The sequence below is a fragment of the Homalodisca vitripennis genome, chromosome 5 (genome assembly GCF_021130785.1).
Source record: "Homalodisca vitripennis isolate AUS2020 chromosome 5, UT_GWSS_2.1, whole genome shotgun sequence".
Classification (NCBI taxonomy): Eukaryota; Metazoa; Arthropoda; class Insecta; order Hemiptera; family Cicadellidae; genus Homalodisca; species Homalodisca vitripennis.
In genome coordinates, this window is record NC_060211.1 from 107,247,070 (window position 1) to 107,272,444 (window position 25,375).

Below are 25,375 nucleotides of genomic sequence, written 5' to 3' on the forward strand. Positions count from 1 at the left end.
TATATATATATATATGCCATGATTTTTAAACCAGTCAGTCTTTGCTTTTTTTCTTTATTTCTATGGCAAAAAACTTAACCCTGGATCTAGCTGTTGAAATTCCTATAATGTTAGTCACTATTTTGCTAGTTGTGTACAATATTAAAAATGTTGAATATTTCTTATTGTTGAATACTTGTTATTTGACAATATAGAAATACTGCTAACCTTGTTTGCAATGGGTCTTTCTTCGGATCAGAGAATTATAAACAGATATTGAAAGTAGATGCTCTTGTTGAGGAAGAAATCCTGTAAGCAGTGATGTAATCAATATTTTTCCTGAATGAAATTTCCCACGTCAAAAGAAGATAAAATCCGTTATTTTGCATTCTTTCGAAGTAAGCGAGCAGAAAGCAAACCAACATATTATATTGCAACTTTTTATTTCAGTACGTACTTATCACATGTTGCTATTCAATAAACAATACATCAAATTAAACTGTGAAACATCCCAATTAATCTGTTACACAATTTGTTCTACTTAAATCTGATTTTTATGGCAAAAGTTTATTAGAAAGATGATTGCAAAATCGACTAGTCGTTTGACAGATCCATGGTTAAAGACCTACAGACTTTAAAGTAGCCGAAATAAATAGTGAGCTACGTCCACCTCAGTCAGTGTTTTAATAACGGCATGATTTTATTTGGTTTAGCTTTAGCGAAGCCTATCACCTATGGTACTGAAAAAATTTCATTTCTGATTATCTGTCCACACGATATCTCAAAACTAACTAACAGTAGACTTCAAATTTTTTATGAATCCTTATTTCAATGAGGAACATTGATTTCGATGATGATGATATGTATCACTCCATGGAATGTGGCTGAGCATTAATGTATATTTTTACATTGGTCTTATATGTAACCATGATGTCAACAAGAAAATAGCAGAATATATAAATTTGTAAACAAACTCAATACAACAGATTCAAACAAGTGACATCCTAACCATCCCAATACATACAGCATAATTTTATAGACTTGGTGTAGACTTTTTACTATTTAAACACTGATTTGAAATCCAGTTTAATGTAAAAAAAATTGGAATGTTATTATATGCAAGATATTTAAGGAAATATTAATGTGTAGACTTTAAATTTTGGTGTCAACTTCTTTTTTGAATGATTGTCTGCCTGTCAGTTTGTCCGCAGAACATCTCGAGAATGAAATGAGCTATATATTTAAAGTTTGCATGCAACCTCAGTGAAGCCTGTTACAACCAAAAACTACATAAGACCAATAGATGGACTATGCTTATATAACTGGTATTACAGCTGAAGCCATGTCCACCATCTTGACGTAGGCAAACGCAAAACTATGCTCAGAATGGTGCAAAATGTTAATGCTCCTGTTTCAGAATAAAAATAACGTTTTGAAACTGTGCATTGATGTTTTGTCAGCTTCCTCAATCAATGAATGTCTTTATTCATTAACTCATACGTACCGACAGTTCCAGTATGGGCAGCTGGAAACTCCAGAAAGTAGCTGATGGCTGTAAAATCCTCTCGTTCGTGGGTTTGTAAGGATTAGATTAATTTTATAATATTGGCTCGTATATTTACTGAACATACTTAGCATATACCATATATTGTAATTAATTAAATTTTAATTTAATTCTATCAATAATATATTTATTATCAATGTAATAAACAGTATCTCTGTTAGGGCAGTTTGGAGGTTCCTAGTTAACATTATATTGGATTATTAAAAAAATATTATTGTCAAGTCATTAATTGAATATGTTAATCTGTGACAGGAAGTTCCTGCATGAGGCAACAGAGAAGTTGAAACATTCTGCAGGCAACTTTTACATCAATGATAAGTCAACAGGATCAGTTGTGGGGCAGCAACCTTTTGGTGGCAGTAGGATGTCAGGTATATTTAGTTTTGTTAATTTTACTTTTATCTGGGGAAAGATTGATTTATTGAACACTAATAAATCTAGCATTATTCATTTTATTAAATTTGAACTGTATTTATGCTTATGACGCATGCTTAAAAAATAATCTGAAGCCAAAGAACTAAGTAACCTTAGTTGTACTGCTCAAGCTACTGACACGGCACTTGATTGCCACTTAATCAAGAACACTTATTTAAATTGACAAAAAGAAAGTTAACAGGAGGAGGCAACCAAACCTCTAAAATAACTGCCAAATTTTGTATTAGCAATAGAATTATTTTTGTAATAAAACTGCTTCATCTCATTACATTACTTAGTATTACAGAATAATCAAAAGCAGCCCTCCATTTAAATTATAAATGGAATAATATTTAAATCAAATTTATTTTAATCTTGGTTCCGAATAGGATTCATTCAGTTTCCTGGTTCCATAGTAAATACTTTCTGCATCCAAATGACCTCGATGGACTTTAAAGTAGGTGACAAAGGTTTTTATTAAGCTGAAAGGCTATCCACACTGGCCAGGAATAGTAGAGAGAGTAATAAGCAATAATGGTACAGGGAAAAGCTTAAAATACTATGTCCAATTTTTTTGGCAGCCATGATCATGCCACAGTAAAGCACAGTGATTTATACTCGTACGAGGAAAATATATTAGTATATGGGCAACCAAAAGCAGATAACTACCGGAACAAAAAGTTTAATACTGCCTTAAAGGAAGCTGAAGAAAAGGAAATCAATCTCACACAGCCCTGTACCGAAGTAAATGAAATTAGCAAAAAGATTGACAACCTTGAGAAGACTGATGAACCTTGACCTAGAAACATCCCTGACCCTAGCAGCCGAAGCAGGCAATGCACTGCTGACAGAGAATACCAAGCTTAGGCAAGACTTACAATTTCTACAAGATGAAAATGTAGAATTGATAAAAGAACTGGAAAAGAGAAGTAACGACATACAGTTTTTTTATGGAAGTAGAAGCTAGTTGTAAGGAAAAGGATGAAATAATCAAAGGGCTGACTGATAAGAAAAATGAGCTTCTGCAAGAGACCAGCTTTATAAGGAAAAGAGCAGATGAAGAACGGAATTTGAAAGAGGAACTGATACAACAGTCAGAACTACTGAAATCCAAAGCCTAACTAACAAAATTAAACAACTCCAGTGTAATCTAATTGAACAAACTAATCTATCGGAACAATCTGAAAAAGCTTTGAAACAAGAACTTAATTCCCTGTCAAATCGTGAAGAAAGGCTAAAACAAGAAATTATTGACAAAAACTCAACTATTGCAGCTATGAGGAACGACACAGAAAAGCTTCTGCTTAAACTTACAGAACAAGAACAAATTACAAAATCCTACTTATCCGCCTTTTTTCAGCAGAATCAAAAGTCAACACTAAACATTCTAACATAGTTCTAAACAATAGTCATCTAGACCAAATTAACAACCTCAAACTCTTTTATACCAACTCACTGCCTCTTGACGTCTCCCTTCAAGACGAACTGTCAATTTCATGTTTTTGAAAACACAAGGATGAGTACCACAGCAAATAAGACAAAAAAACCTAACTGCAGTAGGTAACAATGCAAGCAACTTTTTGACATCAGGAATCAGACAAACCTGCAAACCAAAAACTGGAAAATCATTTGACTACAACTCTGACAAGCCCAAGCCACTCTCTGACATCAGGAATCAGGCAAACCTGCAACCAAAAACTGGAAAATCATTTGACAACTCCGACAAGCCCAAGCCACTCATTGACATCAGGAATCAGGCAAACCCGCAACCAAAAACTGGAAAATCATTTGACTACAACTCTGACAAGCCCAAGCCACTCTCTGACATCAGGAATCATGCAAACCTGCAACCAAAAACTGGAAAATCATTTGACAACTCCGACAAGCCCAAGCCACTCATTGACATCAGGAATCAGGCAAACCCGCAACCAAAAACTGGAAAATCATTTGACTACAACTCTGACAAGCCCAAGCCACTCTCTGACATCAGGAAATCAGGCAAACCTGCAACCAAAAACTGGAAAATCTTTTGACTACAACTCCGACAAGCCCAAGCCACTTTTTGACATCAGGAATCAGGCAAACCTGCAACCAAAAACTGGAAAACATTTTGACTGTGTCCCCAACAAAACAGAACCACTCCCCTGATATCAGAAATCACACATGCCATTGACCAGAAACTGACTGACTCCGTGATAGGCTCTAAACACATCAACACATCTGGCCGAGAAACAGCCTGACTACTCACAGTACCCAGCACACACCTCTCCCAACCAAGAACACAAAAGGAAAACTTCTACAGTGTTTCTTTTCAAGTTGTAACCGCTAGAAAACATAAAACTCTACAAAACACAATGTCTGTCAACTCTAAAATAAAATTTAATGTGAACAAGTCACCACCAATAAATGCAAAAATAAGACTAGCAGATGAAAAATATGAAGATTTCTTTTTAAAACACATAGAGTTCTATAAAAACCTTTTGAGAATAGATAATACCTATGTCAGGGACCAACCCGCCACTAGGCGACAATACTTCTGCAACTGCACCCTTGACTCAAGAGCCCTCTACACAACAGATTCACTCTTTTTCCCAAGACCCAAAGTCAGAAACTACTGCAAGCTGATGTGCAACAACCTAATCATTTTTTATTACACAGCAACAAGACAAACAGCAAAATAAAAATACAATAATAAGCAAAAGGAAAAAGACACTCTTCAAAAATTAGTATCCTCCACCAAAACATAAGGAACCTAGAGAACAAAAGAGAGCAACTCAACCACTTATTACATGACACCTCTCCAAACATATTAGTACTAACAGAACATGGTCTAAAGCAGAATGAATTGTTGAATACAATAATTCCTGGATACAAGCTAGTCACAAATTTCTGCAGAACACAACATAAATATGGAGGAGTAGTTATTTTCACAAAAGATGACACAGTGATTGAGGCAGAATCTATGAGTGTGGGAGATCTTAGTGAGGAACTTACATGTGAAATAGCAGTAGCAGCCCTAAACATCAGTAAAACCAACATTACTATAATTGGAGTGTACAGACCCCCACAAGCAAATTTAGAAGATGCACTCAGTATTTTGTCACAAGTTTTAGAGCAAACTGAACCACATAAAAGTAGCGTTGTTCTGGTAGGTGACATAAACATTGATTGTTTTAAAGGTACACAAATCCAAAAACAGATTTGAAGAGACTCTAGCAGCTTATAACTTTAACAGACTAAACCTTCCGCCAACTAGAATTACTTATCACTCAGCTTCCTCGATTGATTGTGTTTGTACAAACTTCCCCATAGAGAGCCTCAAAAGTGCACATACTTGATACAGGTCTATCAGATCACAAAGGACAACTTTGTGTGCTAGATATTACCCACCGAGCAACCAAGACAGACATCCCAAATCAGAAGACAAATAAATGTTTAATACACTTAACCACCTTAAACTTGGCCTTGCACAACAAATGTGGACCGAAGTCTACTCAACGATATCAGCCGATGAAGCCTATAACAATCTTCTAAATACTATGACTATGGAAATAAATGCTGCATGTCCACTAAAGAAACTTAGGCAGAGAAAAAGCAAAACCTATGTTTAACTACAATGACATAGAAATTACCCAACTAAAGCAGGACTATCTTCAGTTGCTTCGTATGTATGAATTGACAGGGCTAGAGAGAAACAGATCTGCCATGGCTAGTAAAAAGAAGCAATATGACCTAAGACTGAGGAAATTAAGGCAAGAGAGTGCAGCAAACCATATACAGCAGTCCCAGCAATAAATCCCAAAGCAGCTTGGGAGATAGTGAACTCTGAGAGGGCTACAAAAAGAGGGGAGAAGAACAATCCACTCATCAAATTAATTACTGAACGGAAAACCATAGAAAAACCTGAAGACATTGTAGAAGAAACTCAACACCTATTTCTCAAACATCGCAGAGGACACATTAAGAGCAGCTAGCAACCTAAATCAAACCATCTACTAGAGTCACAACACCTAGGCCTAGGCTAACACAGACAAAGCTTATTCTAACAGACACAACTGTGAGGGAAGTTGAAGAAAATCAATCCCTCCCTGAAGAATAAAACCTCCAGTGGTCTAGATGAAATCTCTTGCTAAGCTAGTAAAACACTGTGCTGAAACACTCATTGCTCCTCTTGTTGATGTTATCAACAAATCCTTCAAAAGCGGCATTTTCCCCTCGGCTCTCAAAGTATCAAAAGTGTACCCAAAACTGAAGAAAGGAATCTCAACCAACCTCAGTAACTATCGCCCCATTTCAATAATTCCCACCTTTTCCAAAATCTTTGAGAAAATCGTCCTGAAGAGACTCATAGACCATTTGACACAACTTGACCTCCTCACTAACTGCCAACATGGGTTTTTTAAAGGGTAGATCTACAGCCACAGCCTTAACAGACCTAGTAGAATTTATTATTGATCACATTGACAAAGGCAAATACACCACTGCTGTTCTCCTTGACTACTCAAAAAGCGTTCGACTGCCTTAGCCATGATATCATTCTTGATAAGTTAGAGGCACTAGGGTCCCAGGAAACTGCTAAACACTGGTTTGAAAGCTATCTCAGAGGACGGAGTCAACTGGTAGAGCTCAGTTACATGGAAAATGGTGTTACTCGAACAGTAAAATCAAAGTTACGTTCGATTGAAAGAGGAGTACCACAAGGATCGGTGCTTGGGCCTGTACTTTTTATACTTTTGACAAATGACTTCCCTGATTACATCAAGGACTACAGTTCGGTGGTGATGTACGCAGATGACACAACCCCTTTTACTGAAAGGAGACACACCAGAGGACATCAGCATCAGTGCATACATTGCCCTAAACATGACATAACGACTACTGCCTTACAAATAACTTGTAGCAAACCCTTCTAAAACAAAACAGATCAATTTCAGCAGAAGAGGTGAACAAATCCCGGCCCTTCCTGATATTGACCTTGCAGACCAAACTGACCTTTTGGGTCTCACTCTAGACTCAAATTTGACATGGGGCCCACATGTTGACATCCTGTGCAAGAAACTCAACTCTGCTCTCTATGTAATAAGAAGAATTAAATGCATCAGCAACATAGAAGCAGCAAAGATGGCATACTTTGCTTTATTTGAGACATACTTGAGGTATGGTATAGTAGTATGGGGTGGCACATCAACTACCAACTTAAATCGTATACTCACCATCCAGAAGTCAGCTATAAGATCCATAGCAAACCTAAAAGCACGAGACAGTTTGCCGAGAAGAATTTAAAAACCTCAAAATTAAAACAGTAATCTCAATTTACATACAGGCAGTCATACTCCATGTTGATAAATTAGGACTCCCAAAAGAAACAAGATTACATTTTCATGACACTAGACATTCATCAAGAATCCCCGTTGCGAGACATAGGACAGCTCTTTATGAAAGAAAACCATCATTCATCGGGGCTAAACTCTACAACCATCTCCCCTGCTGACTTCAAGCTACTGACAGGCGAAGCGCTGAAACACAGATTGAGCTCCTGGTTGACAGATAATCCAGTCTACTCAATCGAAGAGTTTCTTGACAAGACCAAAGACAGTGGACTTAACTTAAGAACATGATAACATTGTATATTCATCCAATATTGAATTGTCTAACCTCAACATACTTGACACCAATTCTCTGTACTTGATGTTCAGAAATAAAGCATTATTCTATTCTATTCTATTCTATTCTAAGGACTTGGCATGCAAAATTTATTATACTTAAAAAAAATTATGTATATACTTGTCTTATAGAGTCATAAAGAAGTCACAAAGGTATAAACAATATGTTTTATTTCCACTGAAGACTAATAAATGTTTTAATAACAAATAATATCTGGAAATTGTATAAATAATTGCTTCTCCAAAGATACTGCAAATAGTAGAAATAAAAACTCTTAGGGGAATAGCTTTCATAATTAGTAATCCTGGAACTGGTGGTCAATTTTCTCTCAGTGGTAGATTGATTTTTTTCTATCTCAGACTTTGCCTTATATTTATTTTTGATTGTATGTATAGTATAAAATAATTATATTATATACCTTTTTACGAGGGCTATCCATAAAGTAACAGATGTTTTGAAATAAATAATTAACCAACTAAAATAGGAATATTTTATTATGTACATTTAAAAGCTACCCTCAAGACTATTTTTCAACTTAAACTCCATCACTAGGCTAGGCCGACCCCTATGACTATTGTCATGAACATTGGTGCGGCCATTTTTAAAATCAATACACAACTGCCTTACTCTACTTTCACTAACTATTCCATTTCCATAAACTTCACACAGTTAGCGATAGATTTAAATTGGTTTATAGTTTTCTGCCTACAAAAACCTTATCACTAAATGTACTTCACAAGTGGCGGGATTTTCAATTGCAGCACACATTTTAATTAATCACAGTGAGAAAAGTAAAAGAGATACAGACTGCACGTGACTACAGCTCGATGCCTACTGAATGCCTCAGTGTTTTGACACCAAGATGGCGACTGTAGCTTCGCCCACTGCCACACTATTCAAAAACGTCTGTTACTTTCTGTATAGCCATTGTATTCAGGAATATTTGGACATTTTCCTTATCAATAATAAGTATATTATATTAATTTTAAATTTGTCTTCAGTTTGTGAAAAACAAGGTAATTTGCTATGCAGTACTCAGCAGCAACGTTTAATGCGATGACTGTACTTCGAGTGCCTCTCTATTCTTCCCAGAAATTAAAAGAACTGTTATTGGTATACATTATGGTGTTACTGTAAGGTTCTATGTACACTGAGAAGTCAGTTGTAAACTGGACAAACAGACCAGGTCCCAGGATATATACCTGTAGTACATCTTTGTTTACAAGGAGTCTGTTAGATCTATGCAAAACAGAGACACCTTTCATGCTCTGCTTGAGTTCAACCAGTTGGTCTCGATCATTTAAGTAGCTTACAAACTACAACAGAGCATTTTCATTAAAGCCCAGGAATTGAAGCTTTGTCAGGACCATTGTATAATCCAAGCAATCAAAGGCCTTACTCAGGTCCAAGTAGAATCCCACAACACTTTAACTCATGTTGAAGAAATAATCCCGAGTAGCTCTCTCTCAGATGTAGGTGCCCATTAAGATGTAGGACTCTCCACCTTCCAGTCCCTGAACTCAAAGCGATGTCCACCCTCTCCCAGATTCGTCCTCAACATCTCTTCCACAATAGTGGTAAAGTAGGAGTTAAATTTGTTGGCAATATCAGCAGGCTCAGTTAATGATACATCTCCAAACTCCATATGTCCAATGTTTGCCGACTCAGCTTTACCCTTCCTCTCATCATTGATCACTCTCCAAACTGCCTTGGACTTTTTGGTATCGGTAGTATCAAGAGCACATGATTCTCTCATGAGGGACATAAGTTTTAAGTTATACAATTTCTTTAATTCAGATTTTTCTTTTTTTTTACTTAAATTCTTTCACTGAGTATAATAGTATCTAGTGCAGTAAGAATTTTTTTTTTAAGGTAGCTTAGTTCAGTAACAAATATATTACGTTTCAGTGAACTATTTTGCCTATGCCGGAATTTCTTGAACGGGCAAGTAGTATTAAGAGCTAAGGTGATGATCACTAGAAATTTATCATATGCCCTATCCAAGTTATTGCATTCTAAGACCTCTTCTTCCCAGGACTGCAATGAGAGAAAGATCCTTAGATTTTCCTAAGAGTTGCTTTTTATACATATGCGTGTTGATGAAATTGCAAGCGTCATACTCATCTTGGAATTCAATTCATTTGTCCAGTATGTTCTGAGATTCTGATTGTGATTTGGATATTTACATCACCTGTATCCTCAGTTGAAATGCAGAAGATATCTATAGGGGTGCTGCTAGTATTAGTGGTTTGTGTAGGTATTTATTATAACCAATGAATGTTATAGTTTGACAGAAGTTCCATAAGAAACCTTCCTTCAGGAGATGGGATAAGGGAATCAGTGTTGAAGTCTCCCATGAGAATAATACACAAGCACTGGGGAAAGAGTATGGAAGGCTACAGTATAAGATTGTCATTTTTTAAGGGCGATAAATTCATAGTAAAAAAATATTTGTTCTCTTAAGTTTGATTGAGACTGGTGATACTTCACAAATTGGTAAAACACTTAGATTTTCATGTCCAACAACTTTGTTTCATTCTTCAAACAGGAGTGTTTATAAATGGCCAATCCCCCCTTTTAGATATTCTGGTTGCAAAAAGCTGAACCAAACTGTAGTGACAGAGCCTAGTGTTAGCTATATCAATATGGTTCTGACCATGCTCTCTAATAATCAGTAAATCAGGGGACATCATGTGGAGCAGATGGTTGATTCTGTTCGTGTTTTGATGGAAGATCGTGAGCCCATTGCTGTCAGTCTGTTTTAATTTGTGAACTACTTTTCTAGTACTATGTAGATTTAGAGGTTTCACAGTCTCTCTTAATTGTTCTTCTCTTAAATGTGTATTCCTAGTGATGAGTTTACAATATTTCTGGTCTTCAATATCATTTTGTGTCTTGACTTCTTTGTCTGAGGATGGAATAAAGAATGAGAAGATCAGTTAGAAGAGATGTGTGGCTTTATCAAATTGTTTTAAACTGGATCTGAAAAGCTTCCTTAGTAGTTAGTTTTTTGATTATAGCTATTGACCTAAAGGCAGCTGTCTTCACATTGTCAATGTGCTCTTTGAAGAAGTCCTTGTGTGACTGCCCTTCTCTTAATTTAATGGCGGTTGCCTTGGGGTTTTCAATCTTTCCTTAGTGAAGAAAAGGTGTGTAAAGATGTAAAAACACTGAGCTGTTCATCATTATTGCACTTAAATGCAAGGGCAGGATGATGAACATCATTCTCAACAACTATGATGTCATAGTCTTTATTGTCGCTCAAAGGAGAAGAGTTATTTTTTGAGTGAGTTAGTTGAGACTTGTTGCCTGTAAAATTGTTCTGAGGCTGAAATACTTTGTTACATTATTTTGTTAGAAACAGTTTTGAGGTTTGACTTGATTCCCCCCAGTTGATTGGGTTGCCTGAGAAATTGTCATGTGGCTAGAAGTACTTGTTACGGTTGTATTCTGTTGGAGTTTGGCTAATTTCCACTCTTAAATTTGTTGTTGTCGTTGGAAATTTTGTTCATCCCTGTTGTGTTGATTTATCTTTTGCTACTTGAGATAGTGAATTTTTAGTCAGATGTTTTAGGTTTTCTTAACCCTCCGGCTGATAATAAGAAACTCCCAGAATGATAAGCTAGAATTTGCCCGTGTGTAGCATATTTTTAAGAAATTTACTAAAAATATTTAATAAATTAAAAGTTAGAAGTGTTATATATCATTGTTTTTGTTATGAACCATAGAATAATTTACAGTAATAAAAGTGTTCACTTATTTTAGCATATTTTTTTTATTTACACATAAAACTGAAAAATGTTAATTAAAAGAAATATTTTTTCAAAGTTTCAAGCTTTGTAGCTTTGTTATTTCTAACGATATCAAGACACTCCAAATGTAAGAATTATACACCATATTATAATGAACAAAAGTCTTTATGACATATATACAAATATTTACTACAAAAAACGATGTTTTCTTTCAAAAACTGAAAAAATGCACAACTGCTTTTTTTAGTCATCTTCACTAGAGTAGGTCCTCTTCCTCCTCCCTGAATGTGTAGGCCTAGTGAAGTGCTCCAACTTATGGTAACACGTAGTGTGAATGCCACAGTTACAACTGGGACACCAGAAAACACTTTTCTTCCTTTTTACACCGGGATCAACAGCGCAAACAACACAAATTCTTTCATTTTTACCAGGTAAATGCGCAAGTAAATGGCTTCCATCCCCCATTTCATTTGGATTGAGTGTTGCATCTTCCTGGCTAGCTAAATTTGATATTATGCTGTCTACAAAGTCTTCTCTAGACATACGAGAATCAGTATTTCTGTGGTATAATATATATGAATCAAATACTGAAATGCCGAACAATGCGCCACGCCCGCGATGAGTCACCAGCTGCGTTGCCGGTCAGCCGCGTGCCGAGCGGCCTTTGGTTGAAAACAGCTGACAACAAGTAATAATACGAACGTAAACTATATAAAATGAATTGTTAAATATGAGCATAGAAATAAACTGGTGTAAATTACTTTTGTATAACCTTTGTGGTTTTCGCGCAATAACAACGGAAAGTTGACCGACGGCTGTGCCGTCTTTATCAGTTCACAAGCGGTATAAATAGACGGCTGTGCCGTCGGTCATCAGTCGGAGGGTTAAGCTATAGATTGCCAGAATTTTTGGTTTTGGTCTGCCCTGTTTTCATCTCCTTACTACTTATTAGATCTAGACTAGGAATATTTTTGTTTTGAAGATGTCCAGCTTTGAGGTTTTTACTAAGCTGAGCAGCAAGTTCCTTAATATGTTGTTCCATTTTATCTTGCCTCTTTCTTAACTGAGTAATTACAAAGGGTGGGGTGAATGGATGATACTGTGCAAGTTGATATTACAGGGTACACCTAATAAACTAGTCAAGATTCCGTCATGTATTTCGGTTTATAATGTCTTGTAATATTTTTGATTTTTGTCTTGGTCCTGTCAAATGATTGCCTTCATTTTTAAGCTTTATGATAGTATTTTTTCCAGATTACCTTTTTTTGTTGAATATTGTGTTAGCAGTTAATTTTGAGTGTGATCATGATCTTCAAAAATATTTTGTTGCTCAACCTTGTTGTTTACTTTTTTCTTGCTGTAGATAGTTGTTAAATGTGATAAACATTTTTTAATCTAAAAAAGTTTTAACTTGCATCTTAAAGTTTGTTTTTTTACGTTTGTTTTCTTAACTTGCATCTGAAAGTTTGGTTTTTTATGTTTGTTTGATTAAGTATTTGTTTTATATTATAATGGAACAGACTTACAAATTCTTAATTGCAATGTTGTGAGCATTTTTTTGAACATTTATTGGTTAAAAACACTACTAATATTGCACATTTTTAAGAGGTACTTTCACTTGAACGTTACTCATCGGCTATCTTGATATGTGTACTGTAAGTTAACTGGACATTTCTCTTTCTATTAGTTTGAGTACCGATATGTTTTGAGCATATTTTAAAGTAATAACTAAAACATAGCCTTGTTAGAAGATCCGATATCGGGCACTGCAATCTAGAATATAACCAAAATGCCCGATATCAAGTTTCCGTCAGTTGCAGGGTTAAGACCCTCAATGTGTGGGGAAAGAGGTTGAGCTTTTATAGAACCATCATCTTTCAAAAAGGCAACTGCACATATTTTGAAGCACATATACCCAAACAAAATGTATATGTTGAATGTTTGTTACAGGCACCAACGACAAGGCTGGAGGACCACATTACGTACTGAGATGGGCTTCCCCTCAAGCAATTAAAGAGACCTTTGTACCTCTCACAGACTGGAAATATCCATACATGGGATAAAAGAGAAACAATGCAACATAATGGACTGTGATATATTAAACAAAAGGCCAAAGTTTTGTTACTTTGGTGAACTGATCTGATCTAATTCACCAGTATTTTGTGAATGATGCTTAAAGCATTTAAAAATAGTCTTGTCAACCATTATTATAATTGCAATCCAAGTAATTTTAGGTATATTGTGTGAAGTGTTTTGTCTTTAGTTTTAAATTTGATGTATTATTTTATTACTATCTCTGGTTATATTTATTTAGATATATATATATTGCTCTTAACATCAGTATTTTATTAAAATTCAATTCAATTTAAATTTAAGTGCAACAAAGTATAATGATTTCAAATCTAATGAGATTTAGCTACTTGTATTATTATTTATTACCATTACAGTCAATAATTAAATTTATTATGTTGTGTACTACTAATTTGTTTGACACTCCCCAACTTCCAAAAATTACATTTTCAATGTTTTAATTTATTTTTTACTATTGCTATTATGTGTAAGTTAGACTTCTTGACTTTTGGGAAATCAATTTTTGACTAAAATGCTGGCTTCTCAGTTCAGGTCTAACTTATAAATTATAATTCTGTTATTTGTCTGGACAAAGCACGATTGCTACTTTTCAATAAGTTCCACTCTAAACTGATAATGTACTTATTGATAAAAATTGTGTTATTAATTAAATTGCTAAGTTCAACACAATTTTGTTATCTACATTAATAACTCAAACACTTAGCACTTTGGCTATCCAACAACATTGTATCAGATACACATGCATTGTAATGGTTTACAATGGTAACCTAAGGTAGTGAACATGTTAATTCTTTTTATGGAACGAATAGTAATTTTTATTTAATTGAGATTAAATTATTGAAATAAATAATCTATATTCTACAGTTTACTTTTACAGTACCATTCTGGTGACATGGTAGAAATAGAGAATGAGCAATAAGTCATGAATATCATTATACAAAGAATGAACTTTATTATCTTGATTTACTACTATCAAATTGAGTTTCAAATAAATTGTAATAATAGATAATGGGTCCGCTGATATCCCATTGCAACAAATTTTGTGTACAGTATTCTTTTAGTGGAGGATGTTATTAAGATATGTATTTCTTATTTGTAAACCTTATCCTGCTAAATAATTTGCATAGCAAGATATCCCTAGGTAGCCCACAATCTTTAACAGGTATTGTTAAACCGTCTCATCTCATGTTTTATCCCATGTTATTGCACTGGTGTTATTGCTCTGGACTGCTACTGGAAGCAATATGTCTCAAAGCTTCCCTGAAATCAGAAGACTTCAGAAGAATTACGATTTCTATCTCTGAAAAAAAAAAACAAGACAGTAGAGAAGTTCATGATTCCAAAAGAGAGAGACATCATCAGGTGCTTTAACACTTTGAGTGCTGGCCCCAAATTACGGAGCTCTTTACAGAATATTGGGAGTTTTTCAAAAAAACTATTCTACATGTTTACAAAATGGTTACATATCTGTATTTACTTTGATTTTTCTGTAATTCTGTTTAAAATTAAATTATTTAAAAAATATTTAGCAGGCCTGTCAAGAAAAAAATAGTTTACATATTTTTATTACAAACAACCTAAACAATACATATTTACATTCATTTAACAATGTTTCATTTGAACATAACAGCTGTCTATTGATAATTAGGGAGATAATATGTGCTACACTTTATTGTTCTTTTTTAGGGATGGGCTGATACCAAAACAATTTGATTCCTGTATTATTTGTAACTAAGAATATAATACGCTAAATGGTTTTGTTTTTTTAACATTACATCAAATATGGCCAGTAGGAGCGGCCAGCCCATATTTTGTTGGGAATGTTTTTTATACACATTCCTACTTGAGGCCATACTTATAAATGTGTTTCTTACTCCAAAGTCGCCTTTCAGTCCTGTGAGGGATGCCTGACCAATCATTAGGTGCCTGAAAGAAGTTACTAATTACATCAGACGTGCAAGACACACCACTAGGCATGACGTCATCTGTAAAGTTATAGCCAGAATCCCTGTGGCCCACAGATTGTTTAGTTCATATTCTTACTACTTGGTAAAATGAGCCCACACTCAAGTGTGTAAATGTAATCCACTCACATAAAATAACTATTACATAGTATAGGTAGCCATAACCTATACTTTAGGAGCATTTTATATGAAAACACGGTGAATTACTCTGATTTTGAGTTGCCATACTAGTACATGCAACTTCACTTAGGAGACATACTAGTCAGTGTCACTTGGGAGAAGATATCTTGATATCAAACTGATTGTGATGTAGTAGATTTAACCCTAGACTGTGGTGTCATAGTTAGTTTGAAATAGTAACCCTTTTTCAGTACTTAACAAGCATTAAGTACTCAAAAGTTATAAGCATTAAGTTACTCAAAGATCATTTTAGTCACTAAAAATGTATGCGTTATTTTCATAATGAATTATCAATTATATTTTCTGTCAGAAACTGTAATGTAAGAAAGTATATAGTGTGAGATATATTGTAGCTCTCTCTGTGTAAGTGATTGAAATTTCAGCGAATTTTGCCTGTGTGAAAATTTAAAACTAACCTAAAATAAAATAGAAATAATTTTTTTTCATATTTTTCCACACTTATTTTATTAGTACAGTTTATAAGAAAAATGTTTCTGAAAGAAATGTTACAATTATGCCAAATATAATGTAGTTGTAAAAATAAATATAGTCTCGGGAGCAATTATTGAAATGTAATCACTTAGTCTTATAAAAATTGATATTACAAGTTCCTTTTTACGTGATGTTTATCACATTGTTTGAAGGAAAAAACTAATAACAATATTTTTACAAATTAGGAAAGAACCAATTACAAGCATGACCAATTGAACAAAAAGTGGCATAGCTTGGCTTAGTGACCATCCTTTCATTCTTTTCATTTTGACAGAAATCTTTATTGCGGCTAAGTTGCAACCCAAACTAACTCTGCTGTACATCATCATCATTGATATTCAATGGTGATTTTTCATGATGATTCTTAACATATTCATGGTAGAAGCAATTAATTTTATGCAATATTAAGAGAACAAAATTCTTTTGTTTTTGTTTCAGTATAGGTGTCAGTACTGTGTCATTGTTTTGAAAACCAACCAACCGTGTATTGCATTGTTTTAGCATCACAGACTTGTGAAACTTAAGAAAACAATATTCAAAATTTCTTTAAATTTACTCTATTAATTTAAATCTTTATTTAACCACAGATATGTATGGCCACACCAGTTCTAGAATTAATGTAAAATGTCTTATTTATAAAATTATTATTTAGCAATTAATTAGTATGTGAAAACTAATAGATATTGTTTGAATAGTTTTATCACTAATGTCTGTCAGCATGATTGTCATAAAACACTAAGTACTATTGCTGACATTCTAGTAGTGCTATATTACTTATTATTTTAAAAATAGATTGCATTAAACTGATACTCTCAAATATTTACTTTGAAATAAGTACCTGGGATGTCAATATAAACACATCAGGTAATTGAAAAAATAATATACAAAATGTTAACATGATATATTTGATATTTTCACAATTTTAGTATGATTCAGTAAACAATACAAGTGTAATAGCAAGAAAGCGAGTGAGTGAACAAAATAACAACATTGCATATTTATACATTTATGTAATTTATTTTATACATTCATTTAATTTTTAATAAAAATTTAAAAAAAACAATATTATCTAATCATACAACAAACTGAGCAAGACGACAAAATAAAAAACAGAACACAGTCTATATTGATTCATGTGCAGCTGTATATTCAAATTGCAATCTTCGATAAATGGGTTTGCCTTTATTTGCTGAGTAAAGTTAACTTTAAATAAAAGAGTAATAATTACGCTCAACTGTACATATACATTTAAAAAATCGAAGTATACCATTCAGTTTTTGTTATAAGCAATAATATATATACAAGTATAATATACAGTCATATAACAAACAATAATTTACATGAATTAAACTTGTAACAAATACAATTCATAACTAGAAATGAAGCAATCATTATTGGATTAATGTAGTTAGAATATAATCTAATAAAGTGTAATTACAAAATTACTTTTGTGGCAGCCATTATACATAAAACATCTTATGTTTATAACTAAAACTAATACAACATTTAAAAAATTTAAGATTTTATTTTAGCACACAAACACAAAATACATACATAGGTGAACTAGTGATGACATTTTCAAAATTCAGTATTTAATCCTTGAAAATCAGAACAAGTCAGTAACTACAAACAGAATTTTTTTTAATTTTTAACTCAGCTAAAATTTTAAAATTTATTAATTTTATACTTTTGTTATTACAATTTTAAAATTAACTGCTTGTGTCATCTATCAAAAATATTGTTTAAAAATAACAATATTATAAAACACAAAAATGAAATAAAATGTCATGTATTTCTTTGAAAGAGTTCTTGTAATGATTACAAAATCAAGTGAGTGAGGAAAAGTTTGCTATATTGATTTAATAAATTAATTTTTTTGTTTGGAAGACCAGACAAATTGCTGTACTTGTAAGGCACATTTTGCTTTACATAGTTGTAAAAACTTAGAATCACGGTAAGCCTCTCTCTTAGCTGAATGAAATAACATAATCTCACTCACCTAATTTCATGATCATAAAGATTTAAAGTTAAAAAAAATTCCAACCACCTTACTACTTCTTACATTTTGTGGCTGACAGATCGTGGGAAGTGAGTAAAGGTCAGGACTTGAAAGAAGTCAAGTATTTGTGGTTTAAATAGCATAATTTCTTTAATAATTTGATCTTTTCCTCAATGAATGGTCTTTGTAATTACTGTACGTCTTAGATGAACAATCATAATACAGCACTCATCGTCCTTATTACAATTTGAAAGTAAGAAATTTAATCATTTATAAAATTGAGTAGCTAAAAAGAATTAGAAAATTTTACTACATACATTCTACAACAAGGACTAATTTTATTTTCACCCCTAATTATTCTAGTATGTATACATTTGCCAATAATGACAAAAACATGATCATTACTTTCTTGGCTTCCTAAAAGTTGACAAATTGTTCTTGTAAATTTAAAAATTGAGAACCTTTATCTCAAATCATAATAAAATTTTGTTTGAAATTTTTTACTCTGCTAAATATTGACCATATAAAACAAAATTTTAATTTTTAAGTTAGAGTTAGATTATGGTAAAATAGAACAATTTCAATATTGCTATATTTGCACGCTTTTAAGATAAAAGTGAGCTGTACTGCTAGCTATATTAATTGGCAACCCCATTAGAACAACAATATTTTTAAATGCATAATTTATTAATGTAAAGAGGTTTAAGATATCTTCATAAATAATAATGGTTTACATTTTTTTCCAAGGACTTGCGTATTTGGCAAAAAACCTCTGACACTTCTCGCAAATTAACTCTAAAAATAATGTGGCACTTTGTATTTTTAAACTTTTTCATGTCTGACACTAAAAGGGTTAACACATCTTCCATAACCCTAAGAAAAAATAAGAGCTTAACAGCGTTTGAAGTTTAACATTGTTCTTATGAAGTTTAGTGACAAAATCGTTTTACTACAACCAACTCTTAAGAGCTGGCTGTAAACAACCACCTTGAGTTTTGTCCTATAAGAACAATGTTGAACTGAAATAATTTTATACCTATATTTTTCATCGTAGAATTATGGAAGATGTCCCATTTTTAAAGTATTATGAGTACGCATCCAAACGACTTTTAGTTTTTCTTGTAAAGTTTGATTTTTTTAAATAATCACTTTAAATTAAGGCATTCTACGATAAGAAGTAAGGCTGTGATACAAAAAGATTATATTTATCATAAGTGTTTAACATTGTTCTTATGGGGCTAAAATTAAGATGGCCACTAGTACAGCTTTGCTGGCTATTAAAGAGAACATTTCTATAGTCATCATTTGAAAGTTTATTGTTTTCCTATTCAGTTTGCTATGGATCAGAATTAATCATGTTGATTTTACTTGTATAAAACAAAGAACACTAAATTTGTAATAAATTATAAAAATCTAAGTAAATAGTTATGGAAACAAAGTACTTATCAATTAATTTGCTGCTGATGACATATAAAATGAACTAATCCAATACAGAACAATTTTTTGGAACATATAAAAAAATATTCATATGCTTTTTCAAACGAAAAACATTAACCTGTGTTGTTTTCTGAACATGTTTTGTGTAATAAAATAATTGTATTCAATGTTGAAAATTATGCAATCATAATCTTACAATGTTAGTGGTAGTTTATAAATTTGGACTCTCATGGTGGCCTTGGGATTCAAACAAAACAATAGCGATTATAAAAAAGTAGCTATATCTTTCTCACCTATATTAACAAGTCACTGTAATAGTCATGTAGTTCTCAAAGAGATAATTATTTCTTGTAAATAAACAAGCCATCTAACATTTTTCATGAATTATTTAAACAAATTTCTCTTTTCACGTATAAATTAAAATTCATATTATTACCATGAAATGGTTTGGCATAAGGAGTAAATCAATATGGAATACAGCAGTCCTTGCCTTTGGCTACAATATAAGCACAAAGATAAACATACATCTATTTCCAAATGCAAAATTATACCGTTAGCACAAAAAACAATATATAATTACATTTTGACAAAATACACACGAACACCAATTATTCCAGCAGGAGAAGACTTCCAAAATTATAGAAATTTGCAATCTTTGCACAGTAGTTAGTAACAATACAGCATTACTTTTACAGTTATAACGTTATGATTAAAGAACAACGATAAAAACCAAAACTACTGGCCTTTAAAATCTCAATTTACAAACAATCTCCTTATAGATCATAGGAAATGAGATTAAGTACCAAAAGTTTGGTTCACACTAGGGATCTTTATTGGTTTTGTAGATAGGCAAACAAATACTCCAGGTAAAATTTCAATTGGTGTTTTGGAAATAGATAAATATACTATGGGTGAATATTGTGCAGTATTTCAAGCATAATTACAATAAAAATACAAGAAAAATCTGTATTAGAAATAGTTAGCAACATATGGTAAGAACACAAAAAAGGTGCTAATGATGTTGCAGCATTTGTGAATACTTTTCAGAATGTTGAAATACTGTACATAATAAAATATAAAAATTACATTTACCATTTTGCACTTGAATTGCAGGACTTCTCTTTATGAAACCATATCAGTATTTTTTTAAATAAAAAGAACGCAAACACAAAAAAGACCAAAATATTACTAATTTTACTATTGCACAGCAAGTTGTCCAAATAGTAAAATGTTGGATTTTTCATATATGATTCAAACTTTAAAATATGCCAAAAATTCAACTTTATCATCCAATTTTTTTGTAATATAAAACTTGTTAAAAACTAGCTGTTATAACTATAAATTAGCCATTGATTAAAATTTGCTTGAGAGTAATAGAAAAAATGACGGCCAATATAAGAATGTAATGTACCTCTTATCAGACTATCTTTGTAATAACTAATAATAAAAAAAAATATTACGGTTGTGTATTTTGTGGTAGATACAGATAAAGACTTTGGTATTTTTGGAAAGTTTTTATCATTTTAGATCATGTAATATCTGACAACTGCTAAAAAGTAGTCTTAACAGTTTTGTACTTAGTTTCCAAAAATTATCAATTTGTGTCAGTTAACGTAATATATTGTAAAACTAAATCCCCTGGTCATGACTATCTATGACACGCTTAATATTGTGTGTAAATCAAAATCTGTATTAGCTTTTCTTCGTGGTAACTGGATAAAGTAATGGAGAACAGACCATTGTGATTATATCCATGTATGTATTAAATAAAAAGATAAATATAAATTAATTCAAAAATAAATTTTCCATTTTAACCGCTTCCTGGATTATCCCGAGCTAACCCGTTTTTTACAAATGTTCGTAAACGGACTAACCCGAGTAAACTCGTGCAACAAATAATAAATGTCCGTTCTAATTTGGACTGGCCTGTATTAACTTGCTCAGTAGTTATTTGACGAGTTCCCCGCCTGCAGCAGCACTTTATATGCACTGTAATAGTTTGTAGAGGAATCGGTAGATCGCGCTAGCGTCGTCCTTCCTCATTCATTGCGCTGCCATTTTAGCTGTGTTTCACAATATCTCCTGTGTTTATTTTCAAGTAAATTTGAGAGGTGTATTAGACCATGAGCGATGAAGAGCTTGTTAGTGATTTTGAACAATCAGATGGGAGTTTTTATTTTTTTATATTCAACACATTCATTTATTCTCTACCAGAATTTCATTATATTCCTTTTGTATAGTTCATTAGATATATTGTGAATATAACAACATAATGTTTGAGATACAATTTATAATAAAATTTGAGTATGTTCGTGTGTGCAAAACATTCATTTTATTTATAATATATATACATACGTCCGAGTATACTCGGGTTAATCTTGTATATAGTTTTTAAAGTAAAAAAAGACATGAAATATGCATGAAAACAATTTTTAATCAATATAAATAGTTGTCGCTGGTAAAAAACTATTTCTGATGGTAAAAAAAGTGGACCTAAATATGACCAACTTGGGCAAATAAAGTAGACCGGGAAGCGGTTAAAAATAAAACATTTTAATAGATTATTCTATAAGATTGTTCTGAAAAAACTATATTCTGAACTTCCATTGTAGTATTTTGACCTTGAGGAAAAATTACAGGCAAGTCCAAGCAAGGAACTTAAGTGCTAGATTTCATAATAATTGTGTTTTGTTTGTCATAATTGTTAATTATTCAAACCATCAACTAAATTCTAACAAAGTTGAGTGATTTTTGTTCAAGATGGTATATATAAACTCTTGTATAATTTAGAGTTTAGCTAATGACATTGTGGGTTTAATTTCCTTTAAAAACAGCAAAATGCTTTTAATAGATATTAATATATTTAGTGATTTTGGTTCAGAATGGAATTCTAGGTTAAATTAGGCGTCTTTATTCAGTTGGTATGAATGGTACACTTAATTATGGAACTTGGTAATGTTCTAATGAATTTAGAACTATCACAGTTTTTTTTTTTTAGATTTAATATTTATGAGTTAGAGTGATCATTAATTTGAGCTTCAACACTGTGATACACGTATTAAATATGGGTAAAAAAGCATCCAGATGAGGCAGTGTAAGAGAAACCTTTGACGAATGTCATTTCACATCAACTGATATTTAACACTACAAGTCAGACTATGTTTGATTTTTGGCCAAGTTCAAGAAGGTCCTTCCTTGTTAAATAATATTGCTTCAGGGATAAATCAAAATATAATATCTCTCTAACCTCAAAAATGGCTTTCTTATCTAATGCTAACTAAACATGAACATGATCATGTTGCACATTTTAGGAAACATTCTAAAAACCCAAGGCTTGGATAACATTAAAAAACTATTTATAAGATAACACATTTTTTATTAACGTAGCACAGGACATTGGCACAAGACTGTAAAATTACTTTTTCAAAGCAATAACAAAATGAGTTATTTTGAATCTTAAAACCAAAGGAAAAGAAAGGACAATATTATATAATCATTTGCCAAAGTTTAATCTGACAGTATAAGTCTAAATCAATAAAATGGATTTCAGAAAATTTTTGTATTACGTTGTACAAACTTCCGCCATGCTCATCATGACAATATTAGCCAGTTACAGTTCCATCACGCATTGGAAATACTTGAGCTTTGACCAATCAATACAACCTAATGGAAAACCATTCCTAATAATCATTCTTGACATGGTAACCAATAAACAATGTACCTGAGTGGAATAACATTTTACAAATTTGTACAACTTGTAATAAATTAATCTCAAAATAATTATTTAGCTATTACTTCATAATTTAATCAAACAAAACATTACAATATACAAAGTGCATGTACATATTTTAAAAACTTTACCCCTATGAAGAATAGGAAAACATCATATTAAAGCAATAATGTATAGTGATAACTGAATTTAATTTGATTAAATCTTAAATCAGTCAATAACAACATTTTAAACATCCAATGTTTTCTCTGTCACATACATTGTTTCAATTATTACATTACAAACTGCTGAGCAATGGACATGGACAAGGGAACACATAAATGTGACACAAGGAACTTGTACATGAAGGGTTTAAACTTTTGCTGTTGCAAAACAGGTGATGGCAAGAACAAAGTGGATGTTGTGTCAAACATGAAGATGACATTCATGACGAATTACTCGACTTTATATAACTTATTTTGAACAATCTATAAAAGTGAAAATACTTGGGAAAACACACACTTTAAGTTATGACATAATTAATCCAGCGAGGTAGAATAGTAGTAACTAATTTTTCGGAAATATTTAAAATTATAAAAAATTAAACAGCAAAACACAAAGTCATTTGTGAAGGACACAGGAAGTAACCAAACAATCCTAAAGAAAATATTACCACTTTAAAAAATTAACAAATAAACAGGACGACACTAATACTGGAAAGCCCATAAACATATCATTCCGCTTCACACAAACTTAAGCTAGCTAAATACTTATAATAAGACATGATTTATAAAATAATTCTTAAGATTAGTTATATTTTGACTAGTTTTTCATATGTGTCTGTATATAAACCCAAACAAGTAAACGAGGAAAAAAATAACCAAGTTTATTTAGTTTAAGACGAATATCATGTTCATCTGCCAATAAAAATTTTTTTAATACAAACAATTTAATTAACTGATTTTTCATTCATATTTAATATTAATTAATTTAATTGATATTTAAGACTATTTATGAAAATCTTTGAAAAGTTAAAATAATGTAATTATGAGTTTGCAAAAACTCAGAACCACTTTACACTGTTTATTTACAATACATAACCAATCACATATTTCAATGGAAACCATTTATATTAATATGATTATAATTGAAGAATATACATATAAAAATTAACATAGGCTACCTTCTTGATTAAATTCACTAACGGCAAAACAATTGGACTATAAATTAACTTGTGCCTTAGTTTTAAATTAATGGCAGAAGTATTCCATAAACATAAGCCGTCATTTATTACACGTATGCATTATATTTTAAATAAACAGTACTTAATACTTAATATTTTGTTAAAATTCAATAATTCTTCGAGTTTAGTCTACAACATTTTTAACTAAATGTCGAAAGAATGTATTTAATTTATTCCAAAAATATCAAACGGACAATAAACCGAGTGTTAGGCCATAATTGATGTTCTATTAGTGGCAAAGAGCGTGCCTAAGAGCAATAGCCAAAATGGTAACATTAATTTGAAGATACATCAGAGCCTTATTGGACTTAAGGAACACTTAAGATTACTGCATTTATATACTTTATAACTATACAAAAGACTAATCTAACAATACAAAAATAGGCAAAAGATAATGACTTTGTGATAAAAGTGTAGCTGTTTAATTTGTTTCTATATAAACCTACAACATAACAATGATGTGGAATATTGTAAATAGTATTGCACAATGGACAAATTTCATTTTGAATAAGAAAATTTGGTTTAAATAAATTGTTGATGTGCGCTTACTGCAATGAGAGAATGATGAAATAATTAGTATTGGACTCTATTGATTGATTGATAAATTCATTCATTCAATTGCTTTGCTCAGGAATTCAATAAACCTTTTGCCATACTGTTCAGGATCACAGGTGGAAATGCCGTCAACATTTGCTCCGTACTTCACTGTTTTGGCAGCTTTGGCTGCTTGTTTCTTTACTCCGTAGTGTGTCAGGACGTCTATTAGAGCCAGGAAGTATATTTCTTTCACAGGAGCAGCTGTAACAAGAAAGTTTACATCTTATATACAAACCAAACTTAGTTACAATATTTTTAACTTATGAATATAAATTTATATAACCCTTATA

The 25,375-nt window shown here is 32.2% G+C and overlaps 2 protein-coding genes across 3 annotated transcripts in view; one reads left to right on the forward strand and one right to left on the reverse strand.

Annotated features, from left to right (window-relative positions):
- Positions 1 to 13,851, forward strand: part of LOC124362677 (delta-1-pyrroline-5-carboxylate dehydrogenase, mitochondrial) — a 67,713-nt gene extending 53,862 nt beyond the window's left edge. Inside the window, 2 exon segments of the mRNA XM_046817377.1 lie at positions 1,796 to 1,914; positions 13,324 to 13,851. Coding sequence (XP_046673333.1) covers positions 1,796 to 1,914; positions 13,324 to 13,436 — 232 coding nt within the window. The 3' untranslated portion in view covers positions 13,437 to 13,851.
- A 3,131-nt stretch (positions 13,852 to 16,982) lies between these two features.
- LOC124362678 (phosphatidylinositol 5-phosphate 4-kinase type-2 alpha) overlaps positions 16,983 to 25,375 on the reverse strand; it is a 47,319-nt gene continuing 38,926 nt past the window's right edge. For both annotated transcript variants that reach the window (XM_046817379.1, XM_046817378.1), the window contains one exon: positions 16,983 to 25,286. In XM_046817379.1, coding sequence (XP_046673335.1) covers positions 25,099 to 25,286 — 188 coding nt within the window. In that variant the 3' untranslated portion in view covers positions 16,983 to 25,098. The remainder of the gene's footprint in view (positions 25,287 to 25,375) is intronic.